Source organism: Astyanax mexicanus, chromosome 21 (assembly GCF_023375975.1).
Source record: "Astyanax mexicanus isolate ESR-SI-001 chromosome 21, AstMex3_surface, whole genome shotgun sequence".
In the NCBI taxonomy this organism is placed as follows: domain Eukaryota; kingdom Metazoa; phylum Chordata; class Actinopteri; order Characiformes; family Acestrorhamphidae; genus Astyanax; species Astyanax mexicanus.
The window spans coordinates 18,190,103-18,209,183 of NC_064428.1; the positions used below are offsets into that span (position 1 = coordinate 18,190,103).

Here is a 19,081-nt window from a genome sequence, read left to right on the forward strand (position 1 = left end):
TGTAGAATACTGTAATTTTACGTTAAAAACAACACAGCAGGGGCAAAAAAATGACTACAAGTCCCAGTAGGAAACCATGAAAGAGAGAGCTGTGGTTATGGTGTAAACACTGAAGGGAGATTGTGTGTGGTGGCAGCTAAAGGTTACAAGCGTGTGCGCGCGCGCACACACACACACACACACACACAGTGTTTCTCTGGGGGACAGATGCTCTGAATGTAACACAGTAGAGCAAAACTGGTATCCTAATAGCCAAAACATGAACTACTGACCTGCTGTATTCTCCCAGGCTCCCAGGATTACACAGACTTTAGATGTGTATCTCCACACTAACAAAAGCAACTGAGGTCACCTGCTTGCATATTAAGGGTTCTATAATGTTTTCTGATGCAGCAGTTTGTTTAATAAGTTAGTTTTTCATTAAGGAAGCCAGGCTAGGTTAGAAAAATTATTAATTATTAATAATAATTAACTCACGAATTGTGAGTACTGTGGAAACGTGTACTGTGGTCAGAGGAGTCAGTATTCCAGATTGTGCGCTCAGGACCAAACACGAATCAAAGGCCCATCAGGACTGTTATCAGTCCAAAAAAACAGGGTCTATCATGGTATATGGCTGTGTCAATACACTTTCATGATACCAGCATTAATGCAGAAAAGCAGATTTTAGATCTTAGATATGCTGCCTTCAGGACATCTTTTCCAGTGATATCTATGCATTTTTTTAACAAGCCAATGCAAAAGCACATGCTGCACACATTACAAAGACATGGCTGCAAAAAAGAGAATAAGGGTACTAGTAGGCCTGTCACAATAATTACATTATTGACGTATCAAACAATAAATGGACACAACCTTAAAATGGTCTATCGTCTATTGTGTTTATTTGCATTTATTTGTTTGCTCACATATACAGCTCTGGAAAAAAATAAAAGACCACTTCAGTTTCTGAATCAGTTTCTTTGCTTTTGCTATTTATAGGTATATATTTGAGTAAAATTAACATTGTTGTTTTATTTTATAAACTACAGACAACATTTCTCCCAAATTCCCCCAAAAATACTGTCATTTAGAGCATTTTTTGCAGAAAATGAGAAATGGCTGAAATAACAAAAATGTGCAGAGCTTTCAGACCTCAAATAATGCAAAGAAAACAAGTTCATATTCATAAAGTTTTAAGAGCTCAGAAATCAATATCAATACACACTGCTTTTGGATAATTTTATGTCACTCCTGGTGCAAAGATTCAAGCAGTTCAGTTTAGTTTGATGACTTCAGTTTGGTTCATCTTCCTCTTGATTATATTCCAGAGATTTTCAATTTGGATAAAATCAAAATAAACTCATCATTTTTAAGCAATCTCTTATTTTTTCAGAGCTGCATAACAGTGTGCATTATGTTTTGTCATGCAATACCAGACCAATGCTTTAACACCTGTGACTTCATACACACAGTGTAAACTGTAGTAGGTAAAGAAAAAAAAACATATATTTCCCAAACTATCTAAAACGATGATAAATTACTAATGCTGTTGACTTTAAAAGGGTATGAATGCTTTGTTATGCTAATATATATATACATATATATATATAGTAACATTTAAAAGAGATGAGAAGGTACTGTAGGTATGCAATAAAGGAATTCATTTATATACTGTTTTTTTTTTTTGCACTACAAGGAAAAATTTAAATCCTTTAAAATCCTTTAATTTTTCCAAAAATCGTCAGTGTGTCGTATAATCCGGTGCGCCTTATGTATGAATTTTACCAGTCAGGTTGTAAGGAGCAGAGCAGTGTTATACAGGAGTTTCAGTTTAGTTCTCCAGCACTGAGACTGGAGCAGTATTAGCATTAGCTGCTAACCACGCAAAGCGCTAGCTCTTTCGCTGTTCAGAGGTAATTGTTATCAGCCTGCCTGTAGTCCTTACCCCAGCTAGCACTGCTGGAGCAGCATTAGCATTACCCACTAACCATGCTAAGTGTTTTCTCTTTTGCCACTCAGATGTGAGTATATATCAGAACGTAGCCTGCATGTTTACCGTGTTAAAAGAAGCTACGTGGGACAAACCGCTAGCTAATATCACCCTGGCTTACTAAAACACTCAGGGTTCATCAGTTTAGTGCTGTCGAGCTGCATTTATTAGCCCTAACTATGGCTAGAAATCTGAAAATATTAAATAAACAGAAGTGCTTTACTCACCCCAATTAAACAGTTTCCAGAACAGATCTGTGCATTCAGAATAAAATGTTTTTCTGAAGAATTACATTTTTTTTTTCTTAACATAGCTTAGCTTGTGGCGAGATCTGCTTACAAGTGTCCCATAGTGTGCCTTATAATCTGGTGCGCCTTATAGTGCGAAAAATGTGATACAAAGGTTACAAACAAAATTTAATTTGACCAGATGAAAAAGAAATATATTGATATATATATAAGAAAGATATTTGTTTTTTTCATGCATCTGCGACTGTTTAAGAACATACTTTGTGTTCTTCACCAGTAATGGGCTCAAATTTGGTACATCCTCTGTACATCTGTAGCTCTGCGTGGTGAAAGGCTGAAAATAAAGCATGAATTTATGTGTGATTCAGCCCACATGGATGACTACAGCTGCAGTAATGCAATGTCATGCAATCAATCTGTCTTACATCACCTCCCGTTCACACACTACCCCTGAAAAACTGGGTCTAGTCGTGTGTGTGTGTGTGTGTGTGTGTGTGTGTGTTTTGGAGGCTAAAATACTTTCCATCTTACGTCCGAGCACCTGCCCAAGAAGTTAGGAAGGAAATTCTCTGCTTGGTTCCTTGTTTGACCCCGGCTCCTTAAGCTTCCTCAAGTATCACACTCACACACACTCACACTTCACACACTTCTACACAATGCCAAACAGCTGGTAGTTAGGGAGGACGGGGGGATTAGTCTACAGTGCATGCTGAAATGGGAATAACACAATGACTAAGTGTGTGATCACACTGGCCTACCGTAAACTCTCTGAATTTACTACTACAAATTTGGTCTGCCGCAAAAACACACCACATTTCTGGATCTTATAGATTCATTTCCACTCATTTCTGCATACACTACAGCAGGGGTCGGCAGTTAAGTTTGGCCGCGGGCCAAATATTTTCCAAGCTATTACATGGCGAGCCACAAAAAAAAAAAAAAAATCTGTTTTGGAAAATGTAAAGTGTAATGGGATGGAGTGCTACAGACTAGTAGCTCTCCAGCCCAGAGGGTTGTTGAACCCAATTGCAGAACAGTTGATCTCAAAGCAGGTAAACACAAGAAAAAATAAATAAATAAATAAATAAACACACCACTCCTCACGCGGGATTGAACCCGTGTCGTCAGGGTAGCGGTCCAATACACTACCGCTGCCCCGGCTAGTGAATTGGGACACGGCTGGGAAAAAAACGCCCTTATAAGGAGATAGAGAGCCCAAGAATGGGTGGAAAAACCAAAAAGAGTGGAAACTAAAGTCACACCAAGCGTGACAGAGAGACAGGGGAGGAAAGTAAACAAAAGCTCACCAGAGAAGCATTTTATTATTTTTTTCCATTGTTTTTTTTTATTATAGTTCAAACAACCTCACGGGCCAGATGTTTTATGCTTGTGGGCCACATCTGACCCGTGGGCCGCCTATTGCTGACCACTGCACTACAAGCTAATGGTTTGGAAGAAACGCTGACTTTGCTTCAAATTTTCTGCTTCATTTTATGCACAATTGGTACATTATGCATTAATTTATGTTTTTTTTTGTTTTAGCATAGTGCAAATCTTATCTCCAGGTATATGAGTGAGAACCTCGTTCTTTCACATATTGCTAGAAACCTGTGGCCTGCTTAACAATGTGGAACAGTTCATTTTAAGTTTGTTAATAAAAAAAAAATACTGTTATCATTGGGAGGTTTGGTTAAAAAAATTATACTGACTGTCATTTGCATTAACCATTTAGGAAAATCTGAGAAAAATACCACTTGCACAGTGTACATTGACTTTTCAAAGCTTTCAAGTTCTTTTACGCAGTCAATCAAAAAACCTTTTGTAGCATCTTCATTTTCAAAGCGTCAGACAAACGGAATCAAACAGAGCTGGTTTTACTCAAGTTTATTTATTCCTAGTTCACCGCATCTGCAAAACCAGAAGGCAGGAGTCGCCTCCGAGGGAGCGTGACGCAAGCACTAAGCAAAGTGGGGAGGTTTCATTTCCAAACACTGATTTCATTACTGGCTCTCTGTTTTCAAGGCAAATGACGTTACGGCACGAAACGACGGCTGTGCTTCATGCGCTCGGAAGCGAAATGGCAGCCGCAACCAAAATGCAATAAAAAGCCACTGACATGTAATGAAAGATGAGGAGGGAGGGGGGCGGGGGAGAAAGAGACTGTGGTTTTGAAGAGAATGAGTGATGCAAACCGCACACAGCCCTTGATATCTCGAAAAACTGTCAAATCTGAGATTAAGCTGAACTTTTTGGTGCGCTGACGTCTTTTGAAATCCAATTTTCCTTGTCAGATTCGTGTTCTGTTTAAAAAAGTAAAAAAAAAAAAAATCATCTGGTTGGAAGGCATCTGGTTGGCTTTAGCTGGCTGAGATAAAACATTTGAAATGAGTTCTGAAGAAAAAGGAAAATGTGTAGCACTAATATTACACCTAAATGGTTTATTTGAAAGGAGAGAAAATGATTTTCCTCTATATGGAGCTTTTTAACTGTGTTGTAAAAAGATTACATGGAAAACTAGATCCTGCCTGGTGATGCTGAAGAGCTTGAGCAAAGAAGCCCTCTAGTTCATTGTCCATCCTATCATAAGCCAGGCTACAAGGCTACAATACATCTACAGGAGTTGGACAATTTAGACCACAATAATTTATTGTCCCAATGGACAGTTCTGGTGGAAACAGGAGAGTTGAGGTGCACATTGAATTTAGCTGTGATTTGGGCAGATGTGGTTTTGTGTTTTTTGGATACAATCCGGGTTAGCACCCGAACATCCCTTTTAGACAGCTTCCTCTTGCGTCCACAGTTAATCCTGTTGGATGTGGTTGGTCCTTCTTGGTGGTATGCTGACATTACCCTGGATACCGTGGCTCTTGATACATCACAAAGACTTGCTGTCTTGGTCACAGATGCGCCAGCAAGACGTGCACCGACAATTTGTCCTCTTTTGAACTCTGGTATGTCACCCATAATGTTGTGTGCATTGCAATATTTTGAGTAAAACTGTGCTCTTACCCTGCTAATTAAACCTTCACACTCTGCTCTTACTGATGCAATGTGCAATTAATGAAGATGGACCACCAGGCTGCTCCAATTTAGCCATGAAACCTCCCATACTAAAATGACGGGTGTTTCTGTTTCATTGTCCAACCCCTATACATAAGTGTTTTATGATGTTTGACATAAATCTGCATAAACATTTATGTAGGCTTACTGCTATATACTGTATACATAAGGAACTGGATGACAGTGGTTGTAAAATAAAGTCAAACCATCTTTTACGCCTTTTAGCTTCTGGCTACAGCACATAATACCAACCCTCTCCAATCCAATGTAAGTAAATGGAGCAGAAAGGAAACTTTAAATTATTTAAATTAGATATCACTACTGGTTTTGCATGTTGTGTTCTGGTAATTGTGTAAGATCTTCCCATTTTACAATACCACCAATAAATTCTTAATAATTAATTCATACATTTTATTGAACCAATAAACAATATTCACAATATTTAATTGCTTCAGAAAAGGCATTACAACCCAAGGTGGACAGTGCAGTGGGTGGAAATGCTCGTGAAGCGACAGAAATCACATCCGTATTTAAAGCAGGAGGAACCATACATATATCCCACAGCTCAGTGCGGGATTCTTTATCTTCCATGAGACATGGAGACAAAAGTCACTGGACACAATACAAGTTCCCGTCACATGACACGTGGCCTGTTATTCTGCTATACTGTTTCATATCTAAAACTGACATATATTCTATTTTAGCAGGCCAACTTCAGATCTTATTTATACACTGATCAGACCTTTGGCACATTTAGATCCAATAATTTATGAAATTGATATTTATTTTTCTTTTGGATTCAGCCAACAGTAGACTTGTTGGATGTGTTTAGGTTCAGTTTGCGCCAACAACCATGTTTTATCAGTAGTGAAGGTCTTAAATGTGTCTCGAGCTTTTTCCTGGAGGCTTTAACACACAAGCATCTGAGCTCTATCCCACTTGCTACGCTACTGAAACCCGGAAGACCACTAGCATTACTGATCTCTGTGCAAACCTCTGACTTAGCCAGTTAATCCAATCATATGTAAGCTTAAAGCTAAGGCTGATTAGCAGGGAGTCTGTCTGGGTTGGAAACCATTCGACCGTCCTAATTTACCTCTGGACAAATGAGGACTTGACAGAAGTTGGTAACACTTCCTATGAACCCTGTATTCATAATGCCTTATGAATGCATTTATAATGCATTATATGACATGCATAAAACCTTATAATGACTGTAATAAGCCTGTATAATTGCTCATAAGTACTTACAGTGACATTCATAACACATTATAAACTACAAGTATAAGGGTTTATAAAGAAAGGGCTTATAATGTCTTATAGTATCTGTTCATAATAACATGATTTCTCAAACTAAGCTTTTATAAAAAGTGTGTAACACATTATAAAGACATTCATTACAGTCATTACTGACTTTAAGTGAAGTGAGTTTTTTTATATGCTTTTTAAACTTCAAATAAATTGTATTATGCCTGACTGTAATGTCTTATATAGCATTATAAGTGCTCTTTTTTTTGGCTTTAAGTGAAGTGTGTTTTAAACATGTTTTATTAAAACAAGTAAATGTTATTATGCCTCACTCTAGGCATTTACAAAAACACACTTCACTTATAGCCAGTAAAGAGCACTCATAATGCTCTATAAGGCATAATAAAATTTACTTCACGTTTAAAAAGCATAAGAAAACTCACTTCACTTATAGTCAGTAATGACTGTACATAAGGCTTTATAATGTGTTGCACACTTTTATAAAAGCTTAATTTGAGAAATCATAGCTGCATATTATAATGCATTATACCAAAATACACCAAATCTGTGTTATAGGGCATTACAACGTTACATTGCACAATGTTTTTATGAACAGATTATACGCTGTTTCTTTATAAACCATACTTGTAGTTTATAATGTGTTATGGATGTCACTGTAAGTACTTATGAGCAATTATACAGGCTTATTACAGTCATTATAAGGTATTGTGCATGTCATATAATGCATTATGAATGCATTTATAATGCATTATGAACACAGGGTTCATAGGAAGTGTTACAGAAGTTTCCTTTAGCATGTTAGCAGTGTCCACATGCTAAAAGAAACTTCTGTAACACTTCCAATGAACCCTGTGTTCATAATGCATTATAAATGCATTCATAATGCATCAGTGTCTTCAAGACTGAGGATTCCTCTCATTTTTGGATTAAAGATAGCGAAGACAACAATTTCCTAGATAGATGAAAGTTATCATTAAGCAAAGATCAAAGCAACTGCAGGAGAAACAACAAAGCAACTGCACTCCAAAGACTCCAAAAAGAATGGTATTTGGAAACACTGAAACGGTAACTGAGCCCTTGAGAATGGTCATTTAGGGTCATTTATCAAAGCTAGAGGTTTTAGTTTTAGTGGACAACTTGGTAGAGGCTCTGGTAAGTCAGACAGAAGTTTTGGTTGTTTAATGCTTCTTGAAGAGACGGATGCATTAAAACATGGCTGGTCAATACAGTAAAATTATCATAACAGATATTGTATCTTTATCTAGTCAGTATATAATCCTAAATATCCAATACTGACTAACTAAGTACCTAATACTTAGCAAGTATCTATTACTTACTCAGTAAATGTCCAATACTTTCTTAGCAAGTATCTAATCCTATGTATCCAGTGCTTACTTATGACCTAATCCTTACTTAGTAGGTATCCAAACCTATGTATCCAATACTTACTTAGTAGGTATGCAATCCAAAGAATCCTAAGTATCTAATGCTATGTATCCAATACTTAGCATGTATCCAATACTAACCAAGTGGGTATCCACTCCATTGAAGTATCTAATCCTAATTATTCAATACTAACCAAGTATGTATTCAATCCTGACTACCCAATACTTATCCAAGTATTCAACTACAAAAATCCAATAATAAGAAGGTATCCAATACTAAGCATCCAATGTTTAATAACTAGGTATACATTCATTTGAATTAAATACTGTGTATCCAATACTAACTAAGTAGGTATTAAATCCTAAATATCCAATAAACAGTAAGTATTCAGTGCTAACTAATTAGGTATCCAATCCTGTGTATCCAATACTAACTAAGTAGGTATCCAATCCTAAATTTCCAATACTTAGTAAATATCTACTCCCAAGAATACAATATTAAGAATCCAATGTTTACTTAGTAGGTATCCAATCTTGTGTGTCCAATACTAACCAAGTATGTATCCAATCCTAAATATCCAATATTTATCGAGTATCAAGTATCCAACCCCAATAATAAAGTACTAGGTAGGTATCCAATACCAAGTATCCAATGTTTACAAAGTAGGTATACATTTATTTGAATCCAGTAGCAAGTAAATACCCAATACTAAGTATTCAATGTTTACTTAGTATCTAATCCTGAGTATCCAACACTAACCAAGTAGGTATCCAATCCTATGTACCCAATACTTAGTAAGTATCCAGCGCTAACTAAGTAGGTATCCAATTATGTGCACCCAATATTAACTAAGTAGGTATCCAGTCCTATGTATTCAATATACAGCAAGTATCCAAATATTAACTAAGTAAGTATCCAATTCTGAGCATCCAATACTAACGAAATAAGTATCCAATCCTATAAATCTAACATTTAGTAAGTATCCACTCCCATGAATCCAATACTAAGTACATATCCAACTCATATACAATGTTTATCTAGTAAATATCCAATCCTGAGTATCCAATACTAATCAAGTAGTTATTCAATACTAATTATCCAGTGTTTACTTAGTAGGTATCAATTCCTAAGAATCCAATACTAGCTTGTTGAGGTGGATTGTGCACCTAAAACGGCCAAACCATCAAACAAAACATACCATAAACTGGTAAAGAGCTAGCTTGACTAGCTTATACAGACCAAGTAGTTTTTTACAGTAGCTAAAAACTGGGGGAAACCTGTCCAGTAGAAATGTCCAGTCCAGTCTCAAGTTTCAGGGCTGATTAAAACTCAAATTTCATGCTTCATGCAACATCATCTACCTGTTACACGACCGCGGAAGCTGCTGCCCTTTCCCCATGACAGCTACTCTCATGCGAAGGGCCCTCGAGCCGGACCAGAGCGAGGCTGCATTTAAAGTGAATGGCTACAGCCTGAAGGGGTCTTGAATGAAGGCTGAACAACCATTAATGCTTCTATTAAATCACTCGGGGCCTTTATCGCATACACACCCACTGTACGGGTGCACAGGGGAAAATGTATGCTAATGCAGAAGAGGCGCGTGGCAAAGTGCCGCGGTGATTTGACAGGAAATGGGCTCAAATGAGAAGCCCGAGGGGACTGAGCCACGGAGTTCAGCTCTGAAAAATGTAGTTCATTTTATTCAAATAGCCCTCTCTCATGATTTCGCTTTCAGGGGGGAACAGTGGGGAACGGGGAGGTGAGGCAGAGGCCCTTTGTTCTGACAGAGCACATCAAGACAAGATAGCATGACGCGATATTCAAGTAGCGCCCTTGCGAAGAGTTGGCGGTTTATGGGAAGACGTGCTGCTACTGGTGCCATTGTTATTCTGAGAAACAATTTGCATAACTTTGATTAATTGGGTACAATAACACGTGGTACTATTGTTCAAAGGGTGGGATCTACGTATTAGGCAAGCGAGCGAACAGTCAGCTCTTTAGGTTGATGGGTTGAAGAGGAAAAAAATGACCAAGTGTCTGATATTTGGCTTTGGCAAGGGCAAAACTGTGATGACTAGATGACTGGATCAAAGGAAAAATTTTCAAAACATGACTAAATCCATGGAGATCCCACCTCACAACTGCACCTACTGCTAAGGCCTTGGTGCCAGATACGCCAGGACACCTTCAAAGGTCTTGGGAAGTCCATGCCTTGAGTCACAGTCAGACCTGTTTTGGTGGCGTGATAGGAACCTATAGAATATTAGGCAGCTTAGATTAGGTAGTTCTGTGACCTCCTGGATGAGTTGCCCATGCCCTTTTTGGAGCAATTTCGGTAGGCCGGTCACTCCTGGGAAGGTTCACCAGTGTTACATGCTTTCTCCATTTGTGAATATACAGCTCTCACTGTGGTTCTTAAGTGAATTCCCAGGATACTATCATAAATCAGTGGGTGCTTATAACTACACTAAAACTAGAACCCGATAAACCAGAGTAAGAACTCGATAAAGATCTGGAGCCTGATGTTTCAAGAACGTAGTGAGTGGCTCTCTTGTGTTTGTGCTTTGACCCCTCACAGACTGCTATCTGTTCTCACTGGGACGCAGCTGAGCTTTACTGTGTGCATGTATGCATGCATGTTCCTGGTGAGGGTTGATTGAGGCACTTAAGCAGAGGGCCTGGAGCCAGGAGCCGGCGCTCTCAGCTTCCTGTCCACATCCACCTCCCCAGGGAGAGGATCAGGTGAACGGCCGGGGATGGGCACCGCTCTCGGAAGGCAAACACTCCAGATTTAATTAGGGGGTTGAAAGAAGATTAGCGTTCTTCTAGGGGTTAGGGGTGTACGCGGTGGTGGTGGTGGAGAGTAGGGGGGGGGGGGGGGGGGGTTCAGTGGACTTTTTTTCATAAGGCTCCTACTGTGTGCTGCTGGGAATCAGAATATAGATGTACAGACGTACAGACTGTTTGAAGATAAGCAATTTTGATAAGATATACAGTGATGTGAAAAAAATATTTTCTTCCAAAAGATTTCTGCTGTTTTTGCTTCTTATCATACTTACTTTTTTTCTGATTAAAAAACACATTTTATATGAGACAACTATAACCCCAGTAAATATAAAAAGCAATTTTTTTCTTCATTTATTAAGTGAAACTAACCTTAGTTTCTCCTAAGCACTGGGGATCATCAAGATGTTTTCTTGCAAATGTGAGATGGACCTTGGTGTTACTTTTGATCAATGGTTTTTGCCTGGAACTCTCCCATGAATACAATTTTTGACTAACATTTTCCAGTCTGATAGATGATCAATGATGTTGTTTTTGAATTTCTTGAATTTCTTCAGATCTTTTAGCTGCTTCATGTTGTCAGACATAGTTTTTTCCTTAATAAATGAAATCATCATTTGAAAAACTGCTTCTAAAAGGGTAATCTATGTTCAATGTCAAATACAGTAATATACAGTATATGGCCTAAGCCGTTTCTTTGTGATTTTTGTTCTCTGTATCTGTATTTTTGATGGGATGGAGCAGTGCCACTGGAAATTGTGGGGCCAGTGTAACCAACAGTTCAAGTGAAACCTGACCACTGCCATAAGGACATGACAAAGATGAAACTCTGGCAGAAAAGACATTTATGGCGAAACCTTTTGAACCACTGGTGTTAAAACTACTGCCGTTTGAAAACGGATATTTACGGATAAGGCACAGTTTGTCCGTAATCTGCATTATTTCATTCATACTTGTACACATTTTCGGAAAGTTTACGGACATGAAACCATGAAGCCATACCACTGGAAAACATGGACATTGCACGGAAATAAAGATACAAATACGGGTGGAGCCTTTTGTCCGTAATCTGAGTTCATTTCATCTGTATCTTTTTTTTAAAGCTTATATATGGATATATAAGCTGATATATGGACACAATGAAGAAAAAACGTATGGAAGAACTTTCTGAAAAGGTCTGAACTGTCCTCTAGTGGATGTATTGCTTCTGTAAAGGACAAATAGAAGCATGTGGGCAGTGATGATTCAAATAATTGTATTCCTTTTTGCACATGAACTCTGTATAAATGAGATTTAAGTTTGCATAAACATTCATTTCATTGGTTCATTGGGAAATCCCTTAAACATGCATAATCATACCTGTTGATGGTTGCATACTGCCGATCAATGTCTTCATATCTGGGAGCAGCGCGGGAATCTGGGCCTCTTATCTGCAGGAATAAAGAGAGACTGGTCAGAAAGACTGTTTGCATTAATGTATTGCAGTGGTTACTATAAACAATTCTGCCACAGTAAATCTTTATACAACCCATCCCTAATTGATTCTCCTAAGACTTGTGCACACTTCCGTGAACAGCTTTTCTAGGCTTTCAAAAGAACATAGCAGCTGATTTGGTTGAGGGTCGTTGCAAATGAAGCGTCTTACAGCATCTGACAAGCACAAGATTGCATTTATCACTTCCTAATTTTGTTCAGCTTCAGACAGAGCAGAGCCTCCAGTGTTAGGAATACACCTTCAGAGCAGAGCAGTTTTTGGAGGACATTTTAACACAAAGAGGCTTGCAAAAGCATTCATACCCCTTGAACTTTTCATTTTTGTCTAAACCATTCCACTGTAGCTCTGGCTGTATGTTTAGGGTCATTGTCTTGCTGGAAGGTGAATCTCCTTTCTAGTCTCAAGTCTTTTGCAGCCTCCAAAAGATCTTTCTGTATTTAGCTCCATCCACCTTCCCATCAACTCTGACCAGCTTCCCTGTCCCTGCTAAAGAAAAGCATCCCCACAGCATGATGCTGCCACCACCATGTTTCACAGTGGGGATGGTGTGTTCAGGGTGATAAGCATTGTTACTTTTCCACCACACATAGCCCTTTGCATTTAGGCCAAAAAGTTAAACATTGGTCTCATGTGACAACAGCTACTTCTTCCACATATTTAAAAAAAAAGTTGTAGCTTTGCACAAAAGAAGTATTGTGACAGTCAAAGCAGCTCTCCCTTCTGCCCTACCCCTAAACCCATACATCACCCAGTGCCTCTCCCAAACTACTCCCTCCAATTTTTTAAGCATTTTTTTTGAGCTGAGGGTGGAGTCAGCAAAAAATGTAGGAGGTTTAGCAGCCCTTTAGGAGATTAAAGGACCTGCTGCTAACATTTGTCTTGGTGCCAGACAAACCACAGGACACCCTGTGGTGTCTTGCAGAGTCAATGACTCAAGAGTCAGCAGAACTGTTTGGTTGCAGCTGATCACTATGTCCTGGACATGACTCGGACACCTCGGCAAATTCGTTTAAAAAAAAACTTTACAGCTTCGCACGAAAGAAGTGTTTGACAGTCGAAGCAGCTCTCCCATCTGCCCCACTCCTAAACCCATACATCACTCAGTGCCCCTCCCAAACTACCCCTTCAATTTTTTTAAGCATTTTTTTTTATTTGAGCTGAGTCAGCTAAAATTTAGGGGGGTTAGCGACCCTTTAAGAGAATAAAGGACCTGCTGCTAACATTTGTCTTGGTGCCAGACAAACCACAGGACACCCTGTGGAGTCTTGCGGAGTAAATGACTCAGGGGTCAGAGCTTATAGTCGAGGATGATGTGTCCGTGTACTTTGACTTGTGGATGCTCACAATATGGCCCAAGGAGATCTCCCTTCTGCCTCGCCTCTAAACCCATACATCATCCAGTGCCACTTCAAAACCAATCCTCCAATTTTTTATTTTTTTATATATAATTTTCTTATTTTTGAGCTGAGGGGGAAGTCAGCTAAAATTTAAGGGGTTTAGCGGCCCTTTAATAGATTAAAGGACCTGCCACTAACATTTGTCTTGGTGCCAGACAAACCACAGGACACCCTGTGGAATCTTGCGGAGTCAATGACTCAAGGGTCAGCAGAGCTGTTTGGTTGCACAAGTGGGAATCTGTACAAATTTAGGCACTTGGTTTCTTTTAATGTTGCGTCTGATCACTATGCCCCGGACAAATAAAAAAAAAATAATAATAATAATGAAAAAAGAAATTCACAGCTTCGCACAAAAGTATTGTTGGACAGTCTTAGGTCAGAAACATTATGTGCAGCAAAGCGGCTCATCAGGGCGGGGCTGAGGGAGGGAAGCGGCAGTGGCATTTGTCTCAATGAGCTCGTCCCACGTGTGTAATAGCAGCCCACCCGAAAAGCCCAAGCGCTCCACCTGCATGCTAAGTGTGATCTTTAAACACAAAGGTGTCTCGCAGGGATCGAATGTCGCGGGGAGCGAGAAGGAAAGTGAGCAAGAGAAAGAGAGAGAGAGAAACACAGAGACCGAGAGAGAAAGAGAGAGTGCTGCAAAGGTCACGTCTGGAAACAGGCGGGATGAGATCGTGACTGTGATAGACTGCTTCATATTTAGAGTGATGGACGAGACTCTCTCTTTCTCCGGCTCACTCTCTCTTTATTTCTCTGTTCCTCATTCTTTTTCTCCTGTTTGCTCGCTGACAGTAATATTGCCGGTAATATTTGGCCACATGGAGAACAACAGAAGCCCCTTCACCGCCCCCCCCCCCCCCCCCCCTCTCGCTTTCTTGCTTTATGAGGAGGCTGCAGACAAATAGAGCAACTCATTGTTTCTGAGCTGCTTCTATTCCACACAGCAGGCTTCACATAAACTAGCTGGCATTCGGATGCACCAACATAAAATTTTCTTAAACATTTGACCAAACGTTAAAAGCTAATTGCATTTTTTCCCCTCAGGTTTTCATTCAATTAAAAGCATAAAAGCATTTTGTTTTGCTTTTCAAACACAAGCAATTAGCTACAAAACATTAAAAGAGCTAAACATACAGCTCTGTAAAAAAATAAGAGACCCCTTAAAAATGATGAGTTTCTTTCATTTTACCAAATTGAAATCCTCTGGAATATAATCAAGAGGAAGATGGATGATCACAAACCATCAAACCAAACTGAACTGCTTGAATTTGGCTTAAAGTTATCCAAAAGCAGTGTGTAAGACTGGTGGAGGAGAACATGCCAAGATGCATTAAAACTGTGATTAAAAACAGGTTTATTCCACCAAATATTGATTTCTGAACTTTATGACTGTGAACTTGTTTTCTTTCCATTATTTGAAGTCTGAAAGATCTGCATCCTTCTCATTTTCTGCAAATAAATGCTCTAAATAACAATATTTTTATTTGGAATTTGGGAGAAATGTTGTCTGTAGTTTATAGAATAAAACATCATTGTTAATGTTACTCAAATATAAACCTATAAATAGCAAAATCAGAGAAACTGATTTAGAAACTGAAGTGGTCTCTTCATTTCTTCCAGAGTTGTATTTATTAAACACTTGACATTTTTTAACATCCCAGCAAACAAACTAACAAAGCATGATAGTAACTCCAGCAGTGATTAAATTCTAATAATGTATTTACCTCAGCAGTGCCATTCTATACATTTTCATGAGAGAAATATTTGTAGATTAACATCAAGGGCACATTTGCCTTTGAAAATAAATTCATATATTTGTTTAAGAATTACAGTTTTGTTTACTTAGGTTTCCCCAGCATCCCCATTAGCAGGGAAACATGGCAACACCTTTGCTCACTTGGAGCTTTATAATCTGGCGTGCCTTATGTATAAAAATAGACTAGAAAATAGACATTCAATGGTAGTGCGCCTTATAATCAGGTGCACCTTATAGTCTGCACAGTGCACAGTGACTGGAATTACAGATATGTTAGAGGCTTCTAAAAAGTGATTCGAAGGAAGTAAATGTTTCTAAAAAGTGTCTAGAAAGTGGAATTGAAGCTGGATGTTTCTAATGTCTAATTATTGAGCAGAAGTACAAAGCAGGTCATCTCAGGTCTATAAGGGAAGGTTTTTGGACTGTCCAATCAATCAACTTGTGTTCAAATTAGTCTGAACCTTTGGACACGCAGTTAGTGAAGGATCTTAACAAGGCAATTAGCATTGTAAATTGCTAGCAGCTTGACCAGCGTGTATAAGGAGGGGTTTGAAGACTCTGCCTCAGGGGGCCCTGCAGTCTAGACAAGCCCGGAGTCTCGGGTCGACATGACTCGTTAAACCCTGATAAACCCCCACTAAAGAGGAAAATACACTAAAAAAGACCACAGCTTGGAAGTGTAGAGTGGTAGGGATTGAAATGTTGGATTTTTATTTTTTTTATTTAAACCGTCTCTTCTTTTCTGTAAAGCATGATTGTTTTCATTATTCTGGGGACATTTATTTCAGACACTCTGTCCAGACACAGTTATAGCAAAACACCCACACATGCATTTGTTATGCATATGTATGTGGCAGATTAGATCAATGGTAGCCGGTCAATAAAAGCACACACACACATACACCCACACCCACAGTCCAGTGTCTCTATGTTCCAATTTTTTTGCCATATCTAGATTGCATCAAAACTGATTTTTTATAGTCTAGACAGCTACAAACCACATAAAATCAGATTTTTAGGAGGTTTAAAATGTAATACCAATCAGATCAGTACAGATGCATCTTAGTGTAAATTTACCTCAGCAGTGCCATTCTGATTATAAATTTACCTCAGCAGTGCCATTTTAATCATGAATTTACCACAGCAGTGACATTCTAGTCATGGTTTTACCACAGCAGTGCCATTCTAATCATGATTTTACCACTGCCGTGTAATTCTAACTATGAACTTACCTCAGCAGTGCCATTCTAATCATGGATTTAACTGTTTTCATAAGTAGAAACACATTTAACTAGCTAGCTACCTCAGCAGTGCCATTCTGATTATACATTTACCTCAGCATTGCCATTTTTATCATGAATTTAGAGACATAGAGACATTGCTATTATTTTTAATTTGATGAACACAGACACAAAACATTACTGTGAAGTTTAAGTTATATCCAAGACAAAAGCACTTTTTAACTGCTGCGATTTAATCATGGTGGGGCCTAAAACTAAATTTAGATTTAATTTAATTTAAATTTTACTGTTTATAATTGTTGCATTTAGATACAATTTCAGCGTAGTTTAATTAATATGGGGTTTAGAATCTAACTTAAAAGTAAAGTAATGAGGAATGAGTAAAATAATCCTAGTTTAATTCTGTAATTAAGTAATCAGTAATCTAACTAAGTAACTAAGGAATTAGTCATCAGTAATGGTTTTTGTTTTTGAGTAACATCCCTAACACTGATGCAAATACATTTGTGATCATTTTTATTTGCAGGTGATCAGATCTGACAGTACAGTACCGACAGTACTGGCAGTTATCTCAATAGACCTGATTTTAGAAACTAATCAAATTTGCCTGCAGTCTGAACACAGCCTATGACTTGTGGAGGCGAAAATATCCCCCTAAAGCTTTTAGCCCATAGTTCAACAATGATTCACTCTACATAGAGCCAGTGATTCATCTGATTCAAGCTGAGCCGTGAAGTTCCACTACAGTGATTCACCTAAACATGGATTACAAGCCTGTGCTTCGCCTGAAAACTTTCAGTCTTTACACTGAAAATCCACACATTTAAATCCAAACCAAACAAGAGTGTGAGACAACTTTATTAGAAACATGTAACATACTTTTTGCTTTCCTCAATGGCCACTTTATCGAAAACATCTACTATTATTACCTTGTGCTTTCACTCAATGGCCACTTTATCGAAAACATCTACTATTATTACCTTGTGCTTTCACTCACCGGCCACTTTATTAGAAATACCAAGTACTATCTTGTGCGTTCACTCACTGGCCACTTCATTAGAAATGTCTACTACAACCCTGTGCTTCCATTCACTGGCCACTTTATTGGAAACACCTACTACTACCTTGTACTTCCACTCACTGGCCACTTTATTGGAAACACCTAATATACTGTACCTTGTGCTTACACTCACTGGCCACTTTATTAGCAACATCTAATATACTGTACCTTGCACTTTTACTAACTGGCCACTTTATCAGAAACACCTAATATATAGTACCTAGTGCTTGTTTCATTCACTGGCCACTTTATAAGAAACAGTTAACATACAGAACCTTGTGTTTCTACTCATTGGCCACTTTATTGGAAACACCTACTACTACCTTGTGCTTTCACTCACTGCTTTCACTCACTGGCCACTACTAAGGGGGCGCCGAGTGGTCCAGCGGTCTAAAGCGCTGCCACTATGAGCAGGAGGTCGCCGGTTCGAACCCCAGCTCATGCAGCTTTGCCATCAAGCTGCCGGCGTTAGAGGGAGCAAAATTGGCCCTGCTCCCTCTGGGTGGGTAGATGGCGCTCTTTCCCCACATCACTCCTAGGGTGATGTCTGCAGCACAGGGCGTCTGTGAGCTGATGTACCAGAGCTGATGTACCAGAACCTTCACCCTCCTAGTGATAGGGGGAGTCCTAATGAATGGGTTGGGTAATTGGCCGTGTAAATTGGGGAGAAAATGGGAAAAATTAGAAATAAAATAAAAAATAAAAATAAAAATAAAAGAAATGTCTACTACAACCCTGTGCTTCCACTCACTGGCCACTTTATTGGAAACACCTAATATACTGTACCTTGCACTTTTACTAACTGGCCACTTTATCAGAAACACCAAATATATAGTACCTAGTGCTTGTTTCATTCATTGGCCACTTTATTAGAAATAGTAAACATACAGAACCTTGTGTTTCTACTCATTGGCCACTTTATTAGAAACACCTAATATACTGTACCTTGCACTTTTACTAACTGTCCACTTTATTAGAAACACCCATTACTATCTGTGCCTCCCCTCACTGGCCACTTTATTATAAACACCCACTACTAACCCTGTGGTTTCACTCACTGGCCACTTTATTAGAAACACCTACTGCAACCAGGTGCTTTTACTCACTGGCCACTTTATTGGAAACACCTTCTACTACCATGTGCTTCCACTCACCGGCCACTATATTGGAAACACCTAATACTACTCTATGCCTCCACTTGCTGTCTAGTTTATTAGAAACCACTTTACCTTGTACTTCCAATTACTGCCCACTTTGTCAGAAACCCCTACGACCTTGTACTTATGTTAACTGACCTGGCTAAACACACTCACACACACACACACACACTCACACACACTCACACACACTCACACACACTCACACACACTCACACACACACACACACACACACACACACACACACAAAGA

The 19,081-nt window shown here is 38.9% G+C and overlaps 1 protein-coding gene across 3 annotated transcripts in view; it reads right to left on the bottom strand.

Annotated features, from left to right (window-relative positions):
• pard3ba (par-3 family cell polarity regulator beta a) overlaps positions 1–19,081 on the bottom strand; it is a 256,267-nt gene that overhangs the window by 5,957 nt on the left and 231,229 nt on the right. For all 3 annotated transcript variants that reach the window (XM_049469675.1, XM_049469674.1, XM_049469676.1), the window contains one exon: positions 12,079–12,149. In XM_049469675.1, coding sequence (XP_049325632.1) covers positions 12,079–12,149 — 71 coding nt within the window. The remainder of the gene's footprint in view (positions 1–12,078; positions 12,150–19,081) is intronic.